General features: G+C 40.6%; 2 protein-coding genes and 1 long non-coding RNA gene across 4 annotated transcripts in view; 1 reads left to right on the forward strand and 2 right to left on the reverse strand.

Moving 5' to 3' along the window:
• The window catches only part of LOC142369914 (uncharacterized), a 32,473-nt gene that overhangs the window by 1,151 nt on the left and 9,231 nt on the right, over positions 1–22,091 (reverse strand). Inside the window, exons 2-6 of the mRNA XM_075452325.1 lie at positions 3,499–3,816; positions 1,302–1,568; positions 649–945; positions 424–513; positions 285–338 (exon numbers count right to left, since the gene is read on the reverse strand). Of these exons, the coding sequence (XP_075308440.1) occupies positions 285–338; positions 424–513; positions 649–945; positions 1,302–1,568; positions 3,499–3,816 (1,026 nt within the window). The remainder of the gene's footprint in view (positions 1–284; positions 339–423; positions 514–648; positions 946–1,301; positions 1,569–3,498; positions 3,817–22,091) is intronic.
• On the reverse strand, positions 16,099–16,545 carry LOC142369712 (uncharacterized). Its single transcript, XR_012767685.1, has 3 exons — positions 16,469–16,545; positions 16,297–16,349; positions 16,099–16,189 (listed from the first exon to the last, which is right to left on the reverse strand). It is a non-coding gene; the product is annotated as an uncharacterized LOC142369712 (long non-coding RNA).
• Positions 17,109–20,006, forward strand: LOC142370264 (uncharacterized). 2 transcript variants are annotated; one of them, XR_012767831.1, is made up of 2 exons: positions 17,109–18,195; positions 18,504–20,006. XR_012767831.1 is itself a non-coding variant. In XM_075452753.1 (2 exons), the coding sequence occupies exons 1-2, from the start codon at positions 17,372–17,374 to the stop codon at positions 18,510–18,512; spliced, it is 780 nt and encodes a 259-aa protein (XP_075308868.1). In that variant the 5' UTR covers positions 17,109–17,371; the 3' UTR covers positions 18,513–20,006. The 2 variants fall into 2 exon arrangements, 1 of the variants encoding a protein (XP_075308868.1); XM_075452753.1 differs by having other exon boundaries at positions 17,109–18,142.

The raw sequence follows: 22,091 nt of genomic DNA on the forward strand, positions 1-22,091 counted from the left end.
GATAAATAAAATATGCTCACAGCCTCTGATAAAAGCCTGAATCTCTCTTCCCTGACTTATATCCTGATGTATTAAGATTCTGTATGACATACTAAGCTGGAAGTCCAAACAAAAATACTCATTATTATCCTAACAAAATCTTTAGGGGGGAGTAAAAGTCACGGGTCGGTAGAAAATGGACTGAACAATATTGGTAGGAGACAATATTTTCCTTTAACATGTTAACTTCTGCTCTGTAGTGCATAAAGCACAGCAAAGCTTTATAATACTAAAGATTTACTTACAGGTCATTTGGGAGTCACAGTTTCTTGCCTCTGTGTAGACTCTCTCCCGTCGACCTGAGAAATGATCCAAAGCACAAACAAAATCAGTACAAACAGCTGACACAGGGTCCATTCAATGTGAAGAGAGAAGTGTTTTTACAGTTTTTCTTTTTGTAGATGAAAACAAAGACGACTGCTACTGCTACTGCTGCTCCAACACAAAGTGATACACCAACCGAGACTGCAATGCCTTCAGAAGAGAAAATAAGTCAGAAAACGTAAGTATGCATGGTTACAACATGGTGTTATTTTAATGTTTGGATTTCATACACAACCTGTAACTCAGAGAACAGAATAATAGTTCCTAATTTATTTGCTATCTTACCTTTATCTTTCTTTATTCTCAGGAAGATGTTTGTTACATATGTCTCCTCTGAGTTATTGAGCTCACATGTGTATGTTCCCTCCTGATGTGAAGTTAAGTCCTGCAGTGTGAGGCTGCCTGACTCTGAAACATCCTTCACATGCTGCCTCCACTCCTCTGACACTGTGTAGGTAACATCAGGACCAGGTTTGGTCAGGATGGTCTGATTGTGGTCGAATCTCCAGATGAGACTCATTATTGAGGTGTTTGAGGCAGAGCAGGAGATTGTTGTGTATCCACTGGAACTGCTGATTAAACCTGAATTATTATAGCACAAGAGACAAAAATATTTACATTTTGAAAGATTTTTTTTAAAGATTTTCTTTGTGATAAAAACCTTTCTATATTTATTTGATGAACATCATTTCAGGTTTGTTGTTTTTCATGTTCAGCTTCCTGTCTAATGTTTAAGTCATGTAACGATTTGTGAATTGTTAGTTTGAGATTGAATTGAACTGATTTAAATAGATTTTTATTGGCCAGAAAAATTGTCATTAAGATGATATTCAGTCTAAATAAATATAAACTGTTTTTGTGTCAGCACATCCGGGGATTATTTTTTAAAAATGTAGTCAAATTTGGACAGAAACCTGTTTCAGGGGTTTAAAACTCACTCAAACGCCTCCATGAAGCTCTCCTCATGTTTCTGTGAGTGCTGACGGTGCAGCTGTAGATCAGATCAGTGTCACTGTCTGAAAGTATCAGAGAGCTGCTGATGTTGTAAAGCTGCTGTTCAGTCTGCTGGACTGTGGTTGTGTTCTGGAGCTTCGTGTTGGATGGAGGGCTGGTGGACCAGGTGAGCTCAGGTTCAGGGTAGATCCAGTTAGAGCTGCAGGTGATCCTGTTTCCTACCTGATCGATGCTGACTTTCCTGACTGGAGCTGCAAAATAAGAAGAGTTTCTAATTTGAGTTAAACAAATTTTTGATTTGTCAGTTCAACAGTCTTTTCCCCACATTTAGAATATACATAACATATAGATAACATACACACAGAAGCATTAATAAGTCCCACTTCAGAAATTAATAATGTCCTAAAACTAATCTGTGTTCCTGGAAATTAAGTTTGAAGTTTAAGAGAAATACCTCTCATGGCCTGAACACTGTGAGGTGTATCACTGTGTAACTTCTCCTGGTAAATGAGGACCTATGAGTAAGCTAATGTCAATACTCTGCCTGCCAGTTATATAATGAGCAAGCATTGCAAATAACTCACTGAGCATGACATTCATTGGCTTTTCACATCAGCTTATACTCAGCTCATCTTCAGCATGATGCTTGTTGGTCTACTTGAACAAAGTGTGGCAGATATTCACAAAAAGGGGAATCAGGGGTCTCAACTGATGAAGACTGACACTGTTCCAAACAGTCATCTGGGAAACACCAGCAGGCAGATGGTAAGTTTATTTTCCAAAAATACTGCTCTTGTCAGCAATTCCTTTACTCAAACCAGTGGGGCAGCATGTTTTCCCACGGCCGCCAAAGCCAACTAATCTGCCAAGTAATCAGAGAATCAGTGAGGGCGCCTGGAGCAACTATCCCTGCTGCTTTGGTGTCTTGATGTCAGCTCTGCTGGGCAGAGAATCAGTGACCAGGGAGACAGGGGAGTCAGCGTCGGCCTCCGCAGTGATGAGCTCTGTTTGGTGGTGCAAAGTTCCCGGGGCTTGAGTGCAGGGGTTATTAATGAGAACAGGCAAGAGAGATAACACATAAGAAAAATAAACGTAAAGGCTGATATACATGAATGCTTGCATGAAAGTTTTGGTTTTTTTTAAAGCTCACATTCATTAACTGTGCTTTGAAAAGGAATAAATTCAAGAAGTGGATGAAAAGCGCAGGTGTAAAACTGAGAGCTGCCAGAGGGTGGTGCAGCTGAACTGGTGAAAGTAACAGATTTTTTTAAGGGGAGAAATGAGCTCAGAACTGGCTACTTAAGATAAAGAAAGAGATGATGAGTGTGGCCATTACTTTGCAATGCTGTCAATACAAATGTAAAATCCCATGTCACACAATTTTATTCAACTGCCTTTTGAGGAGGGTTTAACCAGATTTAAAAAAAATGCTAAAATGCTGAGCACCTCGATGCTGAAGTGAGAGGGTCGCCTCACTGCAGCTGCAGGTCGCTGGAGGGAAGATTCCAACTGTGGTTCGTGCAAATGGACAAATCTGCTGAAACCAGCACACTGTTCAGACTGCAGTGAAAGAGCAGATCCCATTCAAACTTAGATAAGGCATACAAATAAAAGCTGCAGGATTATAAGAAATATACTGTTGTTTGATCAAATTCCCTTCACACTGATGAGACCTGAAGTGGTTCCTCATGTTTCCACCTGAATAAATGGGTGGAACAGTGTCAGGCTTCATAATTAGTTAGGTGGCAACACTCAGTTGGCTTTTGAATGAATTTGAATAGCTGATTTCTTTCCTCAAAAAAAAAAATGGACTGCAGACCAGTGACCTTTCTGGTGTTTTGATGAGATAATGCAATGTTCTCTAATGATCTGAATCTACTTCTGTCACAGTTTAACTTCTTTGGCAACAAGAACAAAACACACAAAGGAACTTCTCTCCTGTTCGTTGACTTCTCACAGCACGTGCAAATTAGCTGCACAGCTTATCAGTACTGGTTCCTACAATGTTTTACATACAGACTGTCTGTTGAGTATGTTGATGTCTATTTTAGTCATGATACATCCAATAACATATAGGAAAAAACTCATGGACATGTTAACATCACTAAAAACTGTGATTTCAGCAAAGTGGGGCTTTATAATAAGATGTCCTACTCCTCACACAGTTTGTGTATCTCATACCATTCACTTTAACTTTGATAAATGAGTCTTTGTTTCCTCTGAATGTGCTGCAGTGACATTTGTATCCGGCTTCATCCTGAACTTCCACCCCTGTCAGCCGCAGTGAGACGTTTCCTCTGGAGATCTGATCCTTGAACAGTGACGTCCTGCCTTGGAAGTGTTGGTTCTGGTGTCCCAGTTGGTCCTGGTTGTGGTAGAATGAGTGGACAAGAGGGTGTTCTGCTGTCTCCTGAATCCAGTGGATGACAACATCAGCACCACCCTGACAGCTGCACGGTAGGACACAGCTCTCACTGAAAACACAGCTCACCTCAGTATCTGAAACAAAAAGATATCCAGGGAGATGGCAGAAATGTTAACTTTACTTTTTTAGTGCTGACCGAGCAGATGTTTATTCACCAACAATGTACAAATAACATCATGACACACTCAAACACTCCTGTCTCACAGCAGCATCAGCCTTTGGTATTAGCTAGCAGCCTGTTATAAATGACTAGGGATGGGAATCGAAAACCGGTTCTTGTTGAGAACCGGTTCCCAGTGTTTCAATTCCTTGGAATCGTTTGGCGATTTTGCAAACGATTCCCTTATCGATTCCAGTGGACGTGATGAATAACGTCACCACGCGATGTTGCGTGGCGAGTCCGGTGCAGCCAGCAGTCAACTGTAAAGGCTGAGTTATACTTCTTTTAACTGCCCTTGTGCTTGCGTCTTGCGTTTATGTTAATGGCTCGAGACGTTTATACTTCATTTTGCTTTGTCGGCGGTTGCGTGTGCTGCGTGGCGATTCACCGCCAGGACAGTAGGTGGAGTAGCGGGTTTTTTCAATGACAAGCCTACTACGATGAAAGGAAATTCACCGCCAGGACCTCTTCAGCAAGTCTCTCTTCCATAGATTCATGCTTCTTCTTCTTCTTGTAAATAGCCGGTATTTTGTCAGATTTTCAACACCTTGGGGGTCTAAACGACTACTTTCTCGCCTGAGCAGGAGTGAAGTGCACTGTGTGTAAACGCTCTGCATACTGTCAGATCGATCAAGTAGTAGGCGGTTTCGACCACAGCCAGTGGCTTGCGCTTGCGTCTTGCGTGAAGTTTAGAAAATTGAGGTGACACACGCAAGCACGCAAGGGGGGGCTTGCAACCGCGCAAGGGCTTGCGTTGCTGCTTGCGTCTTGCGTTGCGTCTTGCGTTGCGTCTTGCGTTACCGACTATAAACCAGGCTTAAACATGGCGCCCAAGCGGTACAAACGCTCGAAAGTTTGATTACACATCCCTAAAAGAGACGACAACAGGGCAACTTGCAAAGTGAATATTTCACCAAAGGGAGGAAATACTACCAACATGCAATAACTATGAATGAATGTCGCGTTTTCGATCTGCTCCGGACTAACGTTGGTGAATCTGAACCCAGCAACGTTTGCAACGTTAGCATGTCCTCGGCTAACACTGCAGGTAACTAATGTGGGAGAAGGATGTCATGACATTCTCATGACATCTGGCCTAGTTACATCGTGTGCCTTGTTGACTGGTTCATATGAAGATTGTTGATAGTTAGACGGCGAGAGCTCGGTGCGCCACGTACGGTTGTTTTGATAAAGACAAGCATAAAGAGGTATCACAGAAGGAAGACAGCGGACATTTTGTACATTCTGTATGCATATTTGCTGTGACAGTTTGTTCAATAAAACTCCCCAATGGACTGCTGACCGACGCGTGATTCGACTCTAATTTCTCCACAACATAATGGTGACCCCGAATTCGTGAGATTTTGCATCTGGATCCCGGCGGAGCGTGTCCTCTGTGCCCCGACAACCGACATCAGCTGTGAGAGCCGGCTGGTTGGATTTTTTTCCTACCATTACGCAGCTGGCTTCTGTTGTTGGTGCACAGCTCACAGGTTTCTTCCGGTTTCCCCAAATTTAAAAGAACACAGGAGAGAGACGGATTCTGCATCGGTAAGCATCTCATTGTTACCTCTGCGCAGGGGGGCTGCTGGAAATTGTTTTGGAAATTTTGGGCCAAGAGGTGCCGAATGTTTGAATTGAGATAAAAATTGGGTAAACAGCAGCTGATGTGAGTTGTAAAGCAGACAGCTGTGAGCAGTTGGTCTGGCTTGTGTTGTTGTATTTTTTTGTGGTAATTAAGAAGGGCTAGTCGCCGGCTCCGGCAAATTGTGAATCGGGTGAATTCAAACTGGATTAATTAATAGCTTTAAAGAAGCGGGCAGGTTGTTGAGCAATCGTCAATAGTACCTCTTGCAACTATCAGCCATCCTTCAATGCATTGGGGGGAGGAATACTGACGGGAGTACGGGGTACATTAGACTCATTAAATATACGTGAAAATCATTTTCACTAGTCAAGGAGTAGACGAATACTGATAATTGATTGACTTGCGAACATAAAAGTTTGACGGGTGGATCAATAAGACTTTCAAAAAACTCTGAAATGAAAAAATCCAGTTCTATGAGGAGCACATTTTAAGTATATATGTTTATATCATTTTATATATCTGCTTAGAACTCTTTGGAGTTATCCGAGACCTCAATATAAAGACATTTAGAAGAAAATTCAAATTCGTTTATGAAATTGGCCACAGGAGATTATATTAAAGAGGTCACAGCAAGGCTGGTAAAGTACACATCAGTGTTTGTTGCATTAGTCAAGAAACCATATCACAAGGCTTGTAGGGAAAACACATTTTGTATTCCATTTATTGCCGACGCCAACATCTCCTGAAAAATTAAAAGTCTAAATGAAAGAAATTGATCATTTAAAACTGTGAAGTTTTGAACGGTGACTGACACAAAACTTTGATCGACTGACTTGGTGTGAGTGTGTTGGACCGGTCGTTCTTTGTCTGTCAATGTGTGTGTCAATGTGTGTGAAATCCTGCTGTTTTATGTGAACCTAAAAAAAAAAAAGAAGAAAAGAAAAAGTTATTTTGTGTGATAAATCAAGGTTCTGACCTAACTCATCTCATCCCTTGACTTTAGAGTAGTTTAGTCATTTTGAGTTAACACGTAGAGTTAACACAACGCCCTACTTATAATCTTAGGCCAAATAAAAATTAAGTGAGTGCAGAGTCACTCGGATTTGCTTCATGGTTATAATTTGCTTCATGGTTATATTTGCTTCATTGTTATAGTTGCTGCATTGATAGTTTGCTGGAATAAGGTGTTGGTACAGTAATGAGCTGTGATTTTTAAATGCTGTGTGCTGATTCCTTTAATATTGTGCATTGTAATAAGATTTGTGAGTTGTGTTGAGGTTGTAAAGTTTTCAGAAGGGAGGACAGCGAGGTGCTGCGCGTTCACGCTGATTGTGTGAGGGCGCGCCGCTCTGTCCTTGAGATTCCTCTGCTGTCTGTACACTGACAGATGTTCGTATGTGATCACATTTTCTTTCCTTGTGTCTTCCAGGGCAATTTATGGTTGAACTGCAATAATTATTAGTTTTCTTTAGGTAATGTGCTAATTGCGGAGTTGTTATCAGTCGAGTAAATATTGGTTTTGCAAATTCTAGGGAAGAGGTTCTGTCCCTAGGCCATTGATTCATCACGTCAGTGTACGTGAATGTTGACATTCCTGATAAAGAAAGTTTTTCGCTTATGCATTGTTTCTGTATCTTTTGGTATGTATGGTCCCTGTCCTGTTGTATTTCTTTCTCTTTCTTAACAAACGCCATTTTGAGGTGAAGAATAGTGCAATTGTTATTTCTGTATTTTTATTCCACGGTGGACAGATTGTATTTCTTCCTCTTTCTTAACTTGTTACAAAAGTGTGACAAACGCCATTTTGAGTTGGGGTGTGGTTCAATTGTTATGTTTGGGAGGAGTTAGTAACAGCCTGGGAAGTAGACTTAGTGGTGTGTTCATATTTGATTGGTTACAATTCACGTGGTTCGCTGGAGGCGGGCTTAGAGGTGTGTTCATATTTTATTGGTTAGAAGTTACGTGTCTCAGACGTGTTTCATTGGAGATAGATTTAGAGGTGTGTTCAGATTTCATTGGTCAAAAAATATTTTTATTTCATTGGTCAGAATTGACGTAGCTGTGACGTGCATTGTATCATCTGGATTGGTGGAGGACATTGTGTGTGGATTGGATCGGAAACATCCGGATGTGAGCAAAGGTTGGGGCAACGCCTTGAGCCTGAGTCACTTCAAACAGAGTAAGCATTAACTGAGCTTTCGATTAGCAATAAATTAACATTGGGTAGCATTAGTAATACAGCAAGTATTGATTAGCAATAATTAGTATTGATTAGCAATAACTAGCATTGTTTAGCATTGATTAGCATTGGTTAGCAATCACTAGCATTGATTAGCATTGGTTAGCAATCACTAGCATTGATTAGCGTTGGTTAGCAATCAATAGTATTGATTAGCAATAACTAGCATTGATTAGCAATCACTAACATTGATTAGCAATAATTAGCATTGAATAGCATAATTAGCATTGATTAGCATTGGTTAGCAATCACTAGCATTGATTAGCAATCACTAGCATTGATTAGCAATAATTAGCATTGAATAGCATAATTAGCATTCAATTAGCATTGGTCAACAAGGAAGCTAGTATTGATTAGCAATAAGTAGCATTGATTAGCAATAGTTAGCATTGGTTAGCATTATTAGCATTTGTTAGCATTTCGTTAGCCATAATTAGCATTGATCAGAAATACAATTAGCATTGATTAGCAATAGCAATAAGGCAAATATTGGTTTAAATCTTAATTAGCAATAGGTTAGCATTTATTAGCAACAGCTAGGAAGCTAACATCAATTGGCATTGGTTAGCAAACATTAACATTAGCAATAATAGTAACCGAACTCCAAACTAGAAGTCAAAAAGCTAAAGTAGCCTAACATTGAATTAACATTGGTTTAATTTAAAAAAAAAAAACAACCTAGAGCATAAGCTTTTAAAGCTAACATAGGCTAACCTTAACAGTAGCATTGACAATATCCAATCCAATAATTAGCTGCATCTAAGCTAAATTTAGCCGAGCATTGAATTAGCATTGATTAGAGTTAAATAATTAGTTAATTTAAATTGACTTTCAAAAATTGTCTGAGGGAAAAGAAAAAAAAGGGGGATAATAATAATAATAAAATAAATTAGGGGAAAATAAATAAGTAAATCGAAAGTCAAAAGAAGGGAATTAACTAGGTGAAACAATGGATGTAACACCAACAATAACCATCAGCGCCAAGTATCCTGAACATTCCAAAGATATTAGAAAGATATCTCAAAAGTGGGAAAAAACGAACAAAAAATAATTTCTCACCCTGGCCAAAAGGTGGCACTTTTAATGGAGCTGCCTGTAAGATTATGGAACAAAGAATTAAAGTTTACAAACCAAAGGACAAAAGCAAAAAGAGACAGGAAAAGAGAGAGCTTGAATTAAAAGTTTTACATTTCTTTGAGAATGCAGAGCTATATCCAACACTGCCAGGAGCAGTAAACATACAAGGAGATTCTGAAATAAAAGATCACAAAATATCTCATGAACGTCCAGAACCACAAATAGCTACATCAAGCAGTCATGGAGCTCCTGAGCCAGGCGCCGTCTGTAATTCAGATCAGGCAGGGGGACAGCTCCCACAATATCAAAAATCACCAGAACTGGCACCACCAGTTCAAAAGGCATCTTCTGAAGAACATAAGAGTCCAACAGCGTCAGCACCGAGTTTGATAGAAATGGCGCAGGGACAGTATGTGCCGTGGCAGATGCTCGTCCAAGGGGGGCTGGTTGCTCGATTGCCGGATATTCACACAGGTGCAAGCAAATGGATAAGAGCTTTTGAACAAGAGACTGTGCATAAACTGTTGTCTGTGGGACACATTAAGGCAGTGTGGGCACTGTGTTTTGGAACTTCTACCATGGAGGGCATTTTGAGATACAGTGAGAATGACTGGATGTTAAGCCACCGAGCTGATGGAACTGATTTTAATGCATATCGAGCTGCACTCTGGAGAGCGTTACGAGCTGAGTTTCCTGTAAGAGTGGACCTCAAAGCATTAAAGGGGGAGCCACTGTCAGGAACAGAGAGTCCAGCTGTGTACATTGCACAACAATTGAAGAAATGGAAACAAGAACTGGAACAAGACATTGAACAAAACCCAGTGCTCAACTCTGTGTTCAGAGTTTTCATCAAAGAGGCTCTGCCTGCCCCAGCTCAGGGGAGGCTGGAGGAGGTGGTGGGGTTGAATTCAATGTCACATGGACAATTCCGAGACCACGTGGTGCATGCAGTAAACAAATACAGAAAAGAACTGAAACGGAAGGAGCAGGAGGAGGATATGCAAAGGGAACCTGCACGGTTGCAGTTAGAAGAACTGCAAGCGAAGCAAGAAGTACGAAATGAGGCCATGACAGCGGGGGCCGCTGAACAGCCATCACAGGGGCAAGTCCATCGTCGACTTTGTCAAAGGTCAAAAAGAGGTGCACCTGGAGGACGAAGGTCCGCGGGAGCATGTTGGGCCTGTGGCGAGAGGGGACACTTTGCTTACAGCTGTCCGAGAGCACCGAGAAACCCGAGTGTTTGGCAGGACCGTGGCCAGTCCCTGCGGGGCGGAGCAAGTGGCCCGGCAGGTCCAAGGCGTTCCTCTGGCAGAGGAATCCCAGTATTTGTTTGCATTGACATATAGAGGTAAGAAGTACACTTACATCAGACGTACTCAAGGGTTTAAAAACCGCCCTCAGGTGTGTCATTATCACAAAACAAAACAAAGTTTTTAAGTTAAATGTGTCACTATGACTAAGTTTCTAAAACTTAAATTCAAATATGTCACTATTACTATTACAAAACAAAACAAATTTTCTAAATTTGAAATTAAATGTCACTATTACAATATTTCAAAAATTTAAACAAAACAAAGTTTCGATTTAAAATTTTAGCATTGTTAGCCTAAATTAGAGTATCTATTTATCCCATGGGGAACTACTGATATCTCTCCATCCCACGTGGAGGGAGGAAGTAAAGCACCAGGTCCGAAATAAATAAATGTATTAATGAATAAAATTAAAATAAAACAAGTATGATCTTCTTTTGGGAGGATTATGCAATAAAATGTGCTTCCTCTGGAAGGAATCATGGAAAATCCAAAGGTCAAAGGTTGAAAGCACAACTGGAGAGGACAACCGAGGCTAAGTTAGCCTTTGAAAGTTTGAAACAAAATTAGCAAAAGTCATCTAAAACGGGCAACATTAGTCTATGAGAAGCCATTTTTCTTATATGTCTCCAATAGACACCATAAGATTTCAGAACTAATAAATCAGAGAAGGTATGTTGTGACTCAGGCAGGATGTTTGCAGGTTGTGCATCTTTTGACACGTCCAGATGTGAGAATACAGAAGTGTACTACATCGGATCCTGCGGATGTCATTCCACGTGAGTTTGAAGGAGAACCACATGAGTGTGTGTCAGAAGCTGTGAGATACATTAAACTGAGACCTGACTTAGAAGCAACTTCACTTGTTCAGGCTGATGTCACTTATGTTGTGCATGGTTCATGTTGTGAGATCATTTGGGTGATCATGCAGGTTTTGCAGTTGTGAAACAGGAAGGTGGAGAACTTTGTGACGGTGAAAGCTGAGAAGTGTGAACGGCCATGTTCGGCAGAGTTGGCTGAACTGAAGGCACTAACGGAAGCATGTCTACTGGTGTAAGGTAAGGTTACGAATGTGTACACAGATTCTGCATATGCTCATGATATTTGCTATTTGTTTGAAGCAGTTTTGAAGCAGAGAGGGTTCAGGAGGTCAGACGGAAGTCCAGTGCGACAGGAGATGCAAATGAAGGAGTGGATTGCAGTCATGAAAATTGAAAATTGGAAGTGATGAAGTGTCAAATAATCGTAAAGGTAACGAAATGGTCGATAAAGGTAATAACGCGGCTGATGAAGCAGCGGAATTAGCATCAAGAGGCCAGCGTGCTGGTTTGGCACCAATGGTGTCACTGGAGCCAGAGGTTACGCCAGAGGACATCATTCTAATGCAACAGGTAGCAGGGGTGGGGGAGCACAATGTCGGGACGCAGAGAGGTGCCACAAAGAACGAGAAGGGATTGTGGAGATCACATGATGGTCTCCTGGTGGCACCGGTGGCTCTGCTGACAATGCTGATCTCTGATGTTCACAGTGTGTATCACTGTGCCAGGGGAGAGGTAGTGAAAAAGGTAAAACAACAAGGATATTGGTCACCATACATGCATGCAATGGTTGATGAAGTGTTGGGTCAATGTGAAATCTGTGCACAGAACAATGTGCGAAAGGGTGTGAAGACACCAGTGGGACACATTCCGGTGCCGGAAGGACCCGTTAAGTCATTGGTCATAGATTATGTGGACATGATTGAAACAGTACAAGGTAAAAGGCACATGCTAGTGGTGATTGATCGTTTCAGCCGGTGGGTCGAAGCAACTCCATCCGAGGATTTGGGAGCAGAGACGGTCGTGAAGTTTTTGGTAAGAGAAGTGATTCCTCTGTTTGTCATTCCATCAGAGATTAGCTCAAATATGGTTAAGTGTTTGTTTAGAAAAGTGCAAGAGGCATTCTGCAGCAGCTGCGAATCAAGCAGCGCTGTGGGGCCGTTTATCATCCACAGAGTCAAGGGATGGTTGAGAGAATCAATGGAACCTGGAAAGTGAAATTGAATTGAATCTGTGCTTCAACTAAACTAAACTAGATGCTTTGCCGCTTGCACTAATGAGTTATCGTATGCAGACTCAGAGAGTCAGGCGCTAACACCGCATGAAATGCTAACGGGTCGACCCATGCCGGCACCTCAGTTGAGAGGTCCATTTAAAGGGCCCCCACTTGAGCAGTTGCGAACAGAGTGGACAGCTTACATGAAGCAATTAACTGCAATCCACAGAACAATCTATCTACAGGAGGAAATCAGAGACTCAGGTCTCGAATAGCTGGTTAAGAGACCAGTGGTGCCAGGCGTCCAGGTGCACATCGAAGTGTTCCGAAGGAAGTGGCTTGAGCCAAGACGGAAAGGACCGTACACAATGGTGCGAGCAACGTCAACAGCAGTTCGAATGGAAGGTAGCAACACGTGGTACCATTTGAATCACTGCACTGAGGTTCGGACTAAAGACACGGACGGAGTTGAGTCCGAGGGAAAGGATTAACGAAAGGAAGAGGTTAAGATTTCTGACACTTATGAGCATCCAGGTGTGGGTGTTGGCCGACAGCATGGGCTCAGGAGAACGAAGCCTGGAGATGTTGGACGGGATCCCGCAGACTGGAGAGGCTGGAAGGGTCCCGTGATGAAGCCACCCCGCAGGGAAGTAGCCAGCCTGGGTCGGATGAGTATGATGCAACAATACACACCCACTCAGACCATGCCACGCCACAAACTTTGCCAGCAATACACACTAGAGCTGGTCGTGAAAAGGCAGATGTTAAGCTTGAATTTAAGTACGTAGGAATAAAGGATGGGGAGGAAGTGTGGATCATGGGTCCGGAGGAGGAGACAACCAAATCACCGCCTCTGGACGCCACAACGAAGGGACGATCTGGTAAGATCATGTTGTCCTCGGGTCAGAAGAAGTTGTTCACAATGGTTGTAAGAACAGAAAGATTTCTCGGGAAAGGCTAGGGGGATTTGATACCATTAGCACTACAGGACAGAAGAATCATGTTAATCCAAGAACAGACGGAGTGTACATGCACAGGTGGAGTCAGGAAAACAGTGTAACTGTGGAAGATGGGTTAAGGCAGCACAGAATATGTGGTATAGATGGGCATGGTACACTACGAGAGAACTGACAGCGACGGAGTGTCTCATATGCGCAGACGCTCCAGGAGCATTGCCTGTTGTTGTTCCAGGGCCACACACCTTCAGGGACTGTGCAGTGGTCCAGCAACGGGAATGCAGAGAAGGTAGGTTCACATCGGAAGAGGATAAATGGTTATTGTTTCCTATGTGTGGTATTAAGTGCAGATTGATGTTTGGGCCAAATAAATTACATTATTGTTTTCAAAATAAGGAAGGGCCACAAATTGGAGTCTTCTTGTGCGGAATTTAATCATAATACATCACAGGATGGGCCTCCGACTGATTATAGAGTAGATTACGATGGTGAGTTGGAATGCTTTTGGAACTCACGTAGGTAATACTACTGTTAAATGGAACCAATATTTATTAGGAATTAATTTATTTGGACCAATAATGCGAAAATATAGAGATGATAAGGTTAATGCTATATCTTTTTGGGGATCAGACACACCCAATAGCTGAGAGTTACGGGATGTGTGGAGATGATGTTTTGTTGAATGTGTTACCCAACAGGTGGATAGGTCTTTGGGCACTGGTGAGGAGGAACACATCAGTTGTGTTAGTGTATGCCAAGGTAAACGAGATGCGAGGTTTGGATGTGGAAAAAGGGAGAGTTAAAAGATCTAGTGGTGACTACATCATGGATAAGCACGTTTACTTGGATGCAATAGGGCAGCCGAGAGGGATTCCTTTTGAGTTCAAAGCACGCAGGGAGATGGCAGCTGGATTTGAGTCTATTTTGCCGTGGATCACAATTAACAAAATGGGGAGTGGATTAATTACATATAATACAACCAACAGGGAATTCTTAACTACACGAGTGGAGGGTTTGCAGGCTTTGGAGAACAACTACATGAGATGAGTATGATGGCTTGGTAGAACAGACAAGTTTTAGAATGGATATTAGAAGGGAAAATTGGTGTTTGCCAGATGGTTGGGGAAAATGTTGTACATGTATACCAGGGAACACTGCAGCTGATGGAACGGTTACAACGAAGTTACAAGAAGTTCAGAGAACGGAGAGAGGGGCTGACGTGTGATGCTGGTGGAGGCGAACGGTGGTGGACTGGTCTGTTTGGGATTTTGGGAGAAGGGGGAGCGATGACGGTTAAAGCGGGAATAGCAATATTGTTGATAGTGATAATGGTCTCCCTATTGGTGTGTTGCATTATACCCATTCTGAGAAGGTGTTTGCTGCAAGTGATGTTCAAACGAACAGTGGAAGGAATCAGGAGTCGGATGACCATGCGAGACCAAGTCTGAGGACCAACGCATGGGAGAGCGGGTCAACGAATGAAGGTTATCAACGGACGGTTCACAAGTTTCTTTCCTCGAGGGTGGAACCAAGGTTAGTCTAATAGGGAAAAGAGATGCTGAACATCTCTTTGATTGGGAGTGACGTACTGGCGACCTCTCCTCCCAGAGTTAGCTTAGTAGTTCCAGACCCAGCCGGACGGATGTTTGGCCAGAAGCAGACGACATCAGAGCACGGGAGATGGGACGGGACTGGAAGAGCTGCATTACATTGCTTTTTATTACTATTGTTGTGTGATAATCAATAATTTTATGTATTGTACTTGGTACAAATCTGTGATTAATTGATTTGATGGTGGTGTATTCATTCTATGTGTATTGTCAATCAGAACGGATCACCAATATGTCCATTGCCAGTTGTGTTAGTCAACTGTTCGGAGTGCGACCTTTGGTAAAGTGGTCGGTCGCCAGTGGGGGGGGCCGTAGGTGAGTTTTCCCAAGATAAGAACATGAGTTACGAAAGTAGCAGTCGGTGGGTTTTTCGCACCTATCACTGCACGAAAAGAGGGATTTGTGTCACTGTGGACGGCAGTGAACATCCGCGAATTTGCCTAATTTTCGGACGCACCTGGGCGCTTGCAGGCAGACAAACTTTAAGTTTGTTGAGCGAGAAAATCGTCGGAAACGAACCCGACTCGCGGCGGCCTCTCACAGCGGGGTGCTAATGGCCCAGCGATTAGCACCCCGCTGTGAGAGTGCCTGGACCTCTCACTGGCCTCGCTGGTATTGGACGAAAAAGGCACGTGATTACATAAAAAAGCTCCTGTAAAGCTGACCGCCCATTGGCCAATAAGGTTAATATATGCATACTTTATATGGGCATATCACTCAGCAATTATGATTAATAATTGTGATTATGATTACTAATATTCCTGGGATCTTTGTGTACTTCATATATTCACGTCATTCTTATAAGCTGCACTATGACTAGGCTAATGCAGGCATGAATGACGTGAATCTATTGAGGAAATGAAAAAGGAAACTTTTTTTTTTAAGCGCTTTTATTGCCACACCACACAATGTACATAGCGTACATTGTAATAAGAACCATGTTGATAATAAAGAATTGAAAACTATATACACACACTGCTGTAGCCTACAATATATAAAATAAGCCTAAACGCCGCCGTTTGGAATCCGCATTACTCCGGTCCCTGCAGGGTCTGCGGGAGTTGTCAGACGTCCTCATCCTGGATCAGAAGCTGGCTTCTGGGAGCTGTTGGAATAACCAATAAATAATCCATGCACAGCATATTGACAACTTGTCTATAAAGTAACAAAAGTCATATTGACAGCGTATATGTTCTTACTCTCTTTCACTCTTCTGTGGTGAGACTGTGAGTATTTCGGGTTGGCTTCAAGACGCGCCTGTAGCACAGCACACAGGTCCGTCACGCAGCTAAAAAAAACAAATAAGAGGAATGAATAAAATGAATAGTGCTTAAAAGTATCAGTGCCAGCCGTGGTAAAAGTCAGCGCCGCTCACCCTCGATAGTGTCCCCGTCTGCCTCTCTGAAGTTCGGACTGTTTGCCACCGCCTCCTTCAAGCGACTCGTTACATCCATATTGTGAGGTGACAGTAGCCTGTAAAAACAATAGTCCTATGGTTAATAAAAAAAAAACTGCATTGACGTAACGTAACATCGGGTCCAACTCAACTAGATATTTGGAGAACATTCACTTATTCTTACCCTTGACCTGGATTATAATGCCACGGTGAGTTATGCAGGCGGCGAACTGCTTCCTATAAATTGAAAACACGAAATTCATTTTTTTAAATAAAGCAACTCACACTGGTTTTCACGTGATGGACACAATTAAGTTGAGTTTAGCCTAAAGCCACAGTCAATAACCTACTCTTACCGCGATTTTCGGATTCTGTATCCGCCTTCTCTTGCGCTCTTCAACTTCTCTGGAATGTAACTCCAGTCCGTTCTCGACGGCCATCTTGCCTCCAACCTAGCGAATCTCTAGTCGATTCCCTCCAGAACCCTCTCCACGACCGTATCCACAGTGCTGGCCACCATACGAGACATCCCGGTCATAGCATTCAACAGGACTTTTATTTTATCTGCCTGTAAGCAAGTGAGTAAGTAAGTTTAATATACAGCACATTTAAAATCAGCGAGAACTGTCCCAAGTGCTGTACAGTGTCAACAAGACTAAAATTAAACAATCAAATGGTCATGTGCAAGTAGAAAAAAACACACAAACCTGTAGACCCGCAGAGAGTTGCTGGGGAGTTGAAAGCAAGTCGTCTTCCAGCCATTGTATTCCGCAAACCAGGTTAGTTTTCACAGCACGGGACCTCAGCGATTTCTGTCTCCCTTTCTGCCGCCAGATCTGCTCCTTAAACTTTTTGTTTACACTGCACGACACAATGTTTCTCATACGTGATTGAACGAGAGCTTATGCGAGCCGTTAAGCTCCACCAATCATATGCGTATACGTCATTACACGGAATACTCGCGAGACAACCTTCTTCTTCTTCTTGAGGGGGTCGCGCAAGATGGCGACTGCAGCAGACGTGTAAGTGCGAAGCTCTGCAGCATTAACGAGTATCTGATGATAATTTGACGAGGCCAACGGTTTGAACGGCTTGTTAAACAGCTAAACACCAACCAAACAAGGATAGAAGAGTTTTGATAATAGGTTGAAGATTCTGACGAGTGACGACCTACGGACATTAACTCTCCTGACACGTGCGTCAACTAAGCTACAAGCTAGCCTACGAAGCTAACACCAACATTGCACCAGTGAGCCGAAATGACAAAGAGAGACGCAAAAAAAAAAGAAGTCACAAAAGGAAATCTGGTGATGGACATGGAGCCAGAGGAGAGTTTCTACGGCTTGTGTTCTCCTCTTCCCGAGACTCCCAGCAAAAGTCCAAACCCGAAGAAACTGTGTGGAGAAAACAAGGAGAAGGACACGGTTTCTAACTCCGACATCCTCCAAGCCATACGTGAGTTAAAGCGGGGTTTTTCCGTCTTTGAGCAGCAAATGAAACAAAACACTGCGGACATTAAAGAGGCAAAAGAAGTAATGAAAGGGCTTAATTTTCAAGCTAAAGAAACGGAGGATAAAGTGATAACGCTGGATAAAAGAGTGGACGAACTGAAAGAAAAAACCGAAGAAGGAGAAAGATACAGCAGAAGATGGAATCTGCGCCTCATCAACCTCCCAGAAAAAGAAAACGAAGATGTGAGGCATGAAGTCCTCAAAATATTGAGCCAGATTGCACCGGATGAAAAAAGTAAGATGGGGTTCCTGGTTGACACGGTACACAGAGTGGGACGCCCGAGGGATGATAACAAACCGCGTCCAGTCATCATCCAGTTCAACATGCGGACCTTCAGGATTAAGATTTGGAGAGAATCACGCAACGCTGACATCCTGAAGAAGATGAACCTCCGTATGGCCGAAGACCTGACCCGCTTCGAGAAAGACTGCAGAAACAAACTGTGGCCTTTAGTCGAACAGGCACGTAAGGATGGAAAGAAAACCAGATGGCAAGGGCCGATCGTCTTCATCGATGGGGTAAAATTCACTGCGTGAAAAGCCAGCTCTGAAGACCATGATGCTTATTAAAAGTAAAAAAAAAGAATATTAAGAAAGCTCATTACAAGTAATGTTATGGCCTCAAAACAGCACATTTTATATGCCTGATACTCATAATGTTCAGAGTTTTTCTAACTTTTTCCAAAGGTAGAGAGTTTTTATAAAAAGCTCTTTTCTTGTTGTTGTTTTCTTTTTGATTGTTCAAGTTAGTCGGCATCCAGCTATTTTTATTTTTTTTATTTATGGCGACCAACAATTTCATCAACCTTAAAGTACTTTCTCTTAATGTCAATGGTATACGCAATATTACCAAAAGAAAGGCAATTTTTTTGTTTTGCAGAAGGTCTAACGCCGATTTACTTTTTCTACAAGAGACACACTCCTGTGAAGATGATCGTAAATTCTGGAGAAGTCAATGGGGAGACCAGATTTATTTAAGTCATGGTTCTAACAACTCAGCAGGAGTAGCTATTCTGTTTAATAAATTTAAAGGGGATGTTATAGAATCTCACTTATCTGAAGAAGGTAGATGGATTATTTTAGTGCTTAGAGTAAACAATGTGATTCTGGTGGTGAATAACATTTATGGTTATAATTACAATGCTCTAGCAAAAAATATGATTGTCCAACTGACAGCAAAACTTTTGAAGCTCAAAGAGAAATATAAAGAGGCCCACTTAATAATTGGCGGTGACCTAAATGATGCAGCTGATGACTTAATGGACAGAGTACCAGCAAGAATATCTTCCAATTCAAGATTTAAAGTGATATCACACTTAGGTGAGCAACTTAATGTTATAGACGCCTGGCGATATATCCACCCTTACCAAAAAGAGTGTACATGGAGTAATGCTAGTGGTTCTTTACAATCTCGAATAGACATGTGGTTAATATCTTCTTACACTATGCAATATGTTTCCGAAATATCACATAGTTATGCCCCCTTTTCAGATCACAAAATGATAGTCATTTCCTTTACTAATCCTCTAAAACAAAAAGCAACACTGCGTGGTTACTGGAAATTAAATTGTAATTTACTGAAAGATGAAGCTTTCTGTAACTCAGTCAAAGCAATTGCTGGGAATATTTTCAATGAAAAAGAACTTAGTAATATACAAAAATGGGAATTTTTTAAATTTAAAATCAGAGAATCAGCTATTAGACACAGTAAAGAAATGAAAAAACGCAGCAATCTTAAAGAATCTGAAATCATGAAAGAACTAAATATCCTAATAAACAAAAGTTCCCCTACTCCAGAGGAAGAAATTAAACTGATAAAATTGAAAGATGATTTAGATAGTTTATATATTAATATGACCAAGGGAGCCTTTGTACGCTCCAGGGCTAAATGGTTAGAGGAAGGTGAGAAGAATACAAGCTACTTTTTCGCCCTAGAAAAAAGGAACTACAAGAGAAATAATATCACATCTCTAAAAATAGATAATTCTGTAACCTCCAACCCAACTGATTTAGCAAATCACGCTTTTCAATTTTATTCTGACCTATACAGCTCTAATTATAATTCAATAAAAGGTGAAGAATTTATTAATAATGTTAAAGAATTTACTCCCAAAATATCAGATAATTTTAAATTGGATTGCGAAAAACCTATCTCTAAAGTTGAAATCCTTGAAGCTGTAAACAAAATGAAAAAAGGTAAATCTCCAGGAATGGACGGTCTTCCTGTCGAATTTTACCAGTGCTTTTGGGAAATAATTGAAAGACCTCTTTTTGAAATGCTGAAAGAATGTACAAATAATGAAGAAATGACCACAACCATGAAACAAGGCATAATAACTTTGCTTCCCAAACCAGACAAAGACCACCTTCTATTGGATAACTGGAGACCAATAACGTTGCTCAATGTTGACTATAAAATACTCTCACTAATTTTCGCCAGGCGTTTAAAAAAAGGTTTAAGTGAAATCATACATGAAACTCAAACTGGCTTTATGAATAATCACCACATAAGTTGCAACATTAGGTTTATCCTTGACTTAATAGATTACTCTGAATATGTTGATTCAGACGCTTTAATTTTATTTTTAGACTTCTACAAGGCATTCGATAGTGTAGAGCATCAATTTTTATTTAAATCTCTTCAAACCTTCGGTTTTGGTGAACATTTTGTATCCTATATTAGAATGCTCTATAAAGATATTAGTAGCTGTGTCATGTTATTCCCAAATACCACAAAAAGATTTTCAGTGTCTAGGTCAGTCCGTCAAGGATGTCCTTGCTCCCCATTTCTCTTTCTTATAGTCGTTGAATTGCTTTCAATACAAATTAGACAGAGCAATGTCTTTCGAGGGTTAAAGATTTTTGAGAGAGAGATTAGGATAACTCAATTAGCGGACGATACAGTCTTATTTTTGGAAAATAAACAACAAATAGAGACAGCACTTAAGATAATAGACACCTTTTCTGTTGCTTCAGGTTTAAAACTTAATTTAAAAAAATGTGAAATACTATGTCTCTACAACACAAATGAAACTCTTATATGTAAAATACCAATTAAAGAAAATATTAAGTATCTTGGAATTTATATTTCTAAAAATATAATTGAACGTCAAACAAAAAACTTCAAACCTAAAATACAAAAAACTAAAAATATTTTCAATATGTGGCTCCAAAGAGATCTGTCCCTATTAGGTAGAGTTCTTCTGAGTAAAGCAGACGGTATCTCTAGATTTGTATATCCTACTCTCTCTCTTTTTGTTCAACAATCCCTTTGTAAAGAAATAAATAATACCCTAATAAGTTTTGTCTGGAAAAACAAATGCCATCGTTTAAAAAAAGAGATCTTGGCAGCCCCAAGAGGAGATGGTGGTATGGAGCTGTTAGACTATATGGATGTGAACTATACCTTTAAGACAAAATGGATAAAAGAATATTTGAAAAAGCCAGAATCTCTTTGGTATTTTATACCTCAGAATATTTTTGGGAAAGTTGGAGGGTTACCTTTTCTCCTAAATTGTGATTATAATGTTTCAAAATTACCCCTAAAATTATCTAAATTTCACCAACAAGCCATTTCAGCAGCAAAACTATGCTTTGTCCATAACTTCTCTCCACATAAAACTATTATATGGAACAATGAGTTCATAACTAGGAAAAATAAATCACTATTTCTGAAACATTGGATTGAAAAAGGAATAATATATCTTAAGGATTTACAAAATGATGTAGGTGAAATTTTTAGTTATGAAGAATTTCTTAGATCTAAAATCTTCCCTGTTACCTATAAAGAATTTCAAACAGTGATAAAAGCTATTCCCAGTGGCATTCTCCAATTGATAAAAGGTCATTTTGAAAGGCAAGAGGCAGAGAAAGTTGACTTTACCCTCTTTATTAATGGTATAAACATTATGAGTCACCATTGTAACAATAAACATATAAGAAATCATTTTTTCAGGAAAAGGAAAATTACACCTCGAGGAAAATTTGTATGGTCTTCCTCTTTCTCTGACATTAATTGGAAAACAACATGGCTCCTTCCACATAAATTTGTTATCTCCAATAAAATCAAAGAAGTTCAATATAAAATTATACATAACATCTACCCCACTAACAAATTTGTGTCAAAATTTGTCAATATTGATGCCAATTGTGTATTTTGTAATGCCGAAGTGGAAACGATTAGGCACCTTTTCTTTGAATGTAATTTTTCCCAGATTTTTTGGAAAAAAATCGAAGCTTACATCACATCACATTCCAACATACCAATTAATTTGAATGCCAAAGATATACTGTTATACTATAATAATAAAGATAGGAAAATGCAACACTTAATTAATCTGATTATTCTAATTGCAAAATTCCACATACATAAAACCAAATTTTCTAAAGGTCGACCTTTCTTTCCTGTTTTTGAAATTGATTTCAAGAACTACCTCGAATGTATTAAAAGAATTGATAATAAAAAATG

Source organism: Odontesthes bonariensis, chromosome 20 (genome assembly GCF_027942865.1).
Source record: "Odontesthes bonariensis isolate fOdoBon6 chromosome 20, fOdoBon6.hap1, whole genome shotgun sequence".
In the NCBI taxonomy this organism is placed as follows: Eukaryota; Metazoa; Chordata; class Actinopteri; order Atheriniformes; family Atherinopsidae; genus Odontesthes; species Odontesthes bonariensis.

Excerpts from the sequence above, each read along its gene's own strand:
- LOC142370264 (XM_075452753.1), top strand. The coding sequence starts at position 17,372 with ATGACAAAGAGAGACGCAAAAAAAAAAGAAGTCACAAAAGGAAATCTG.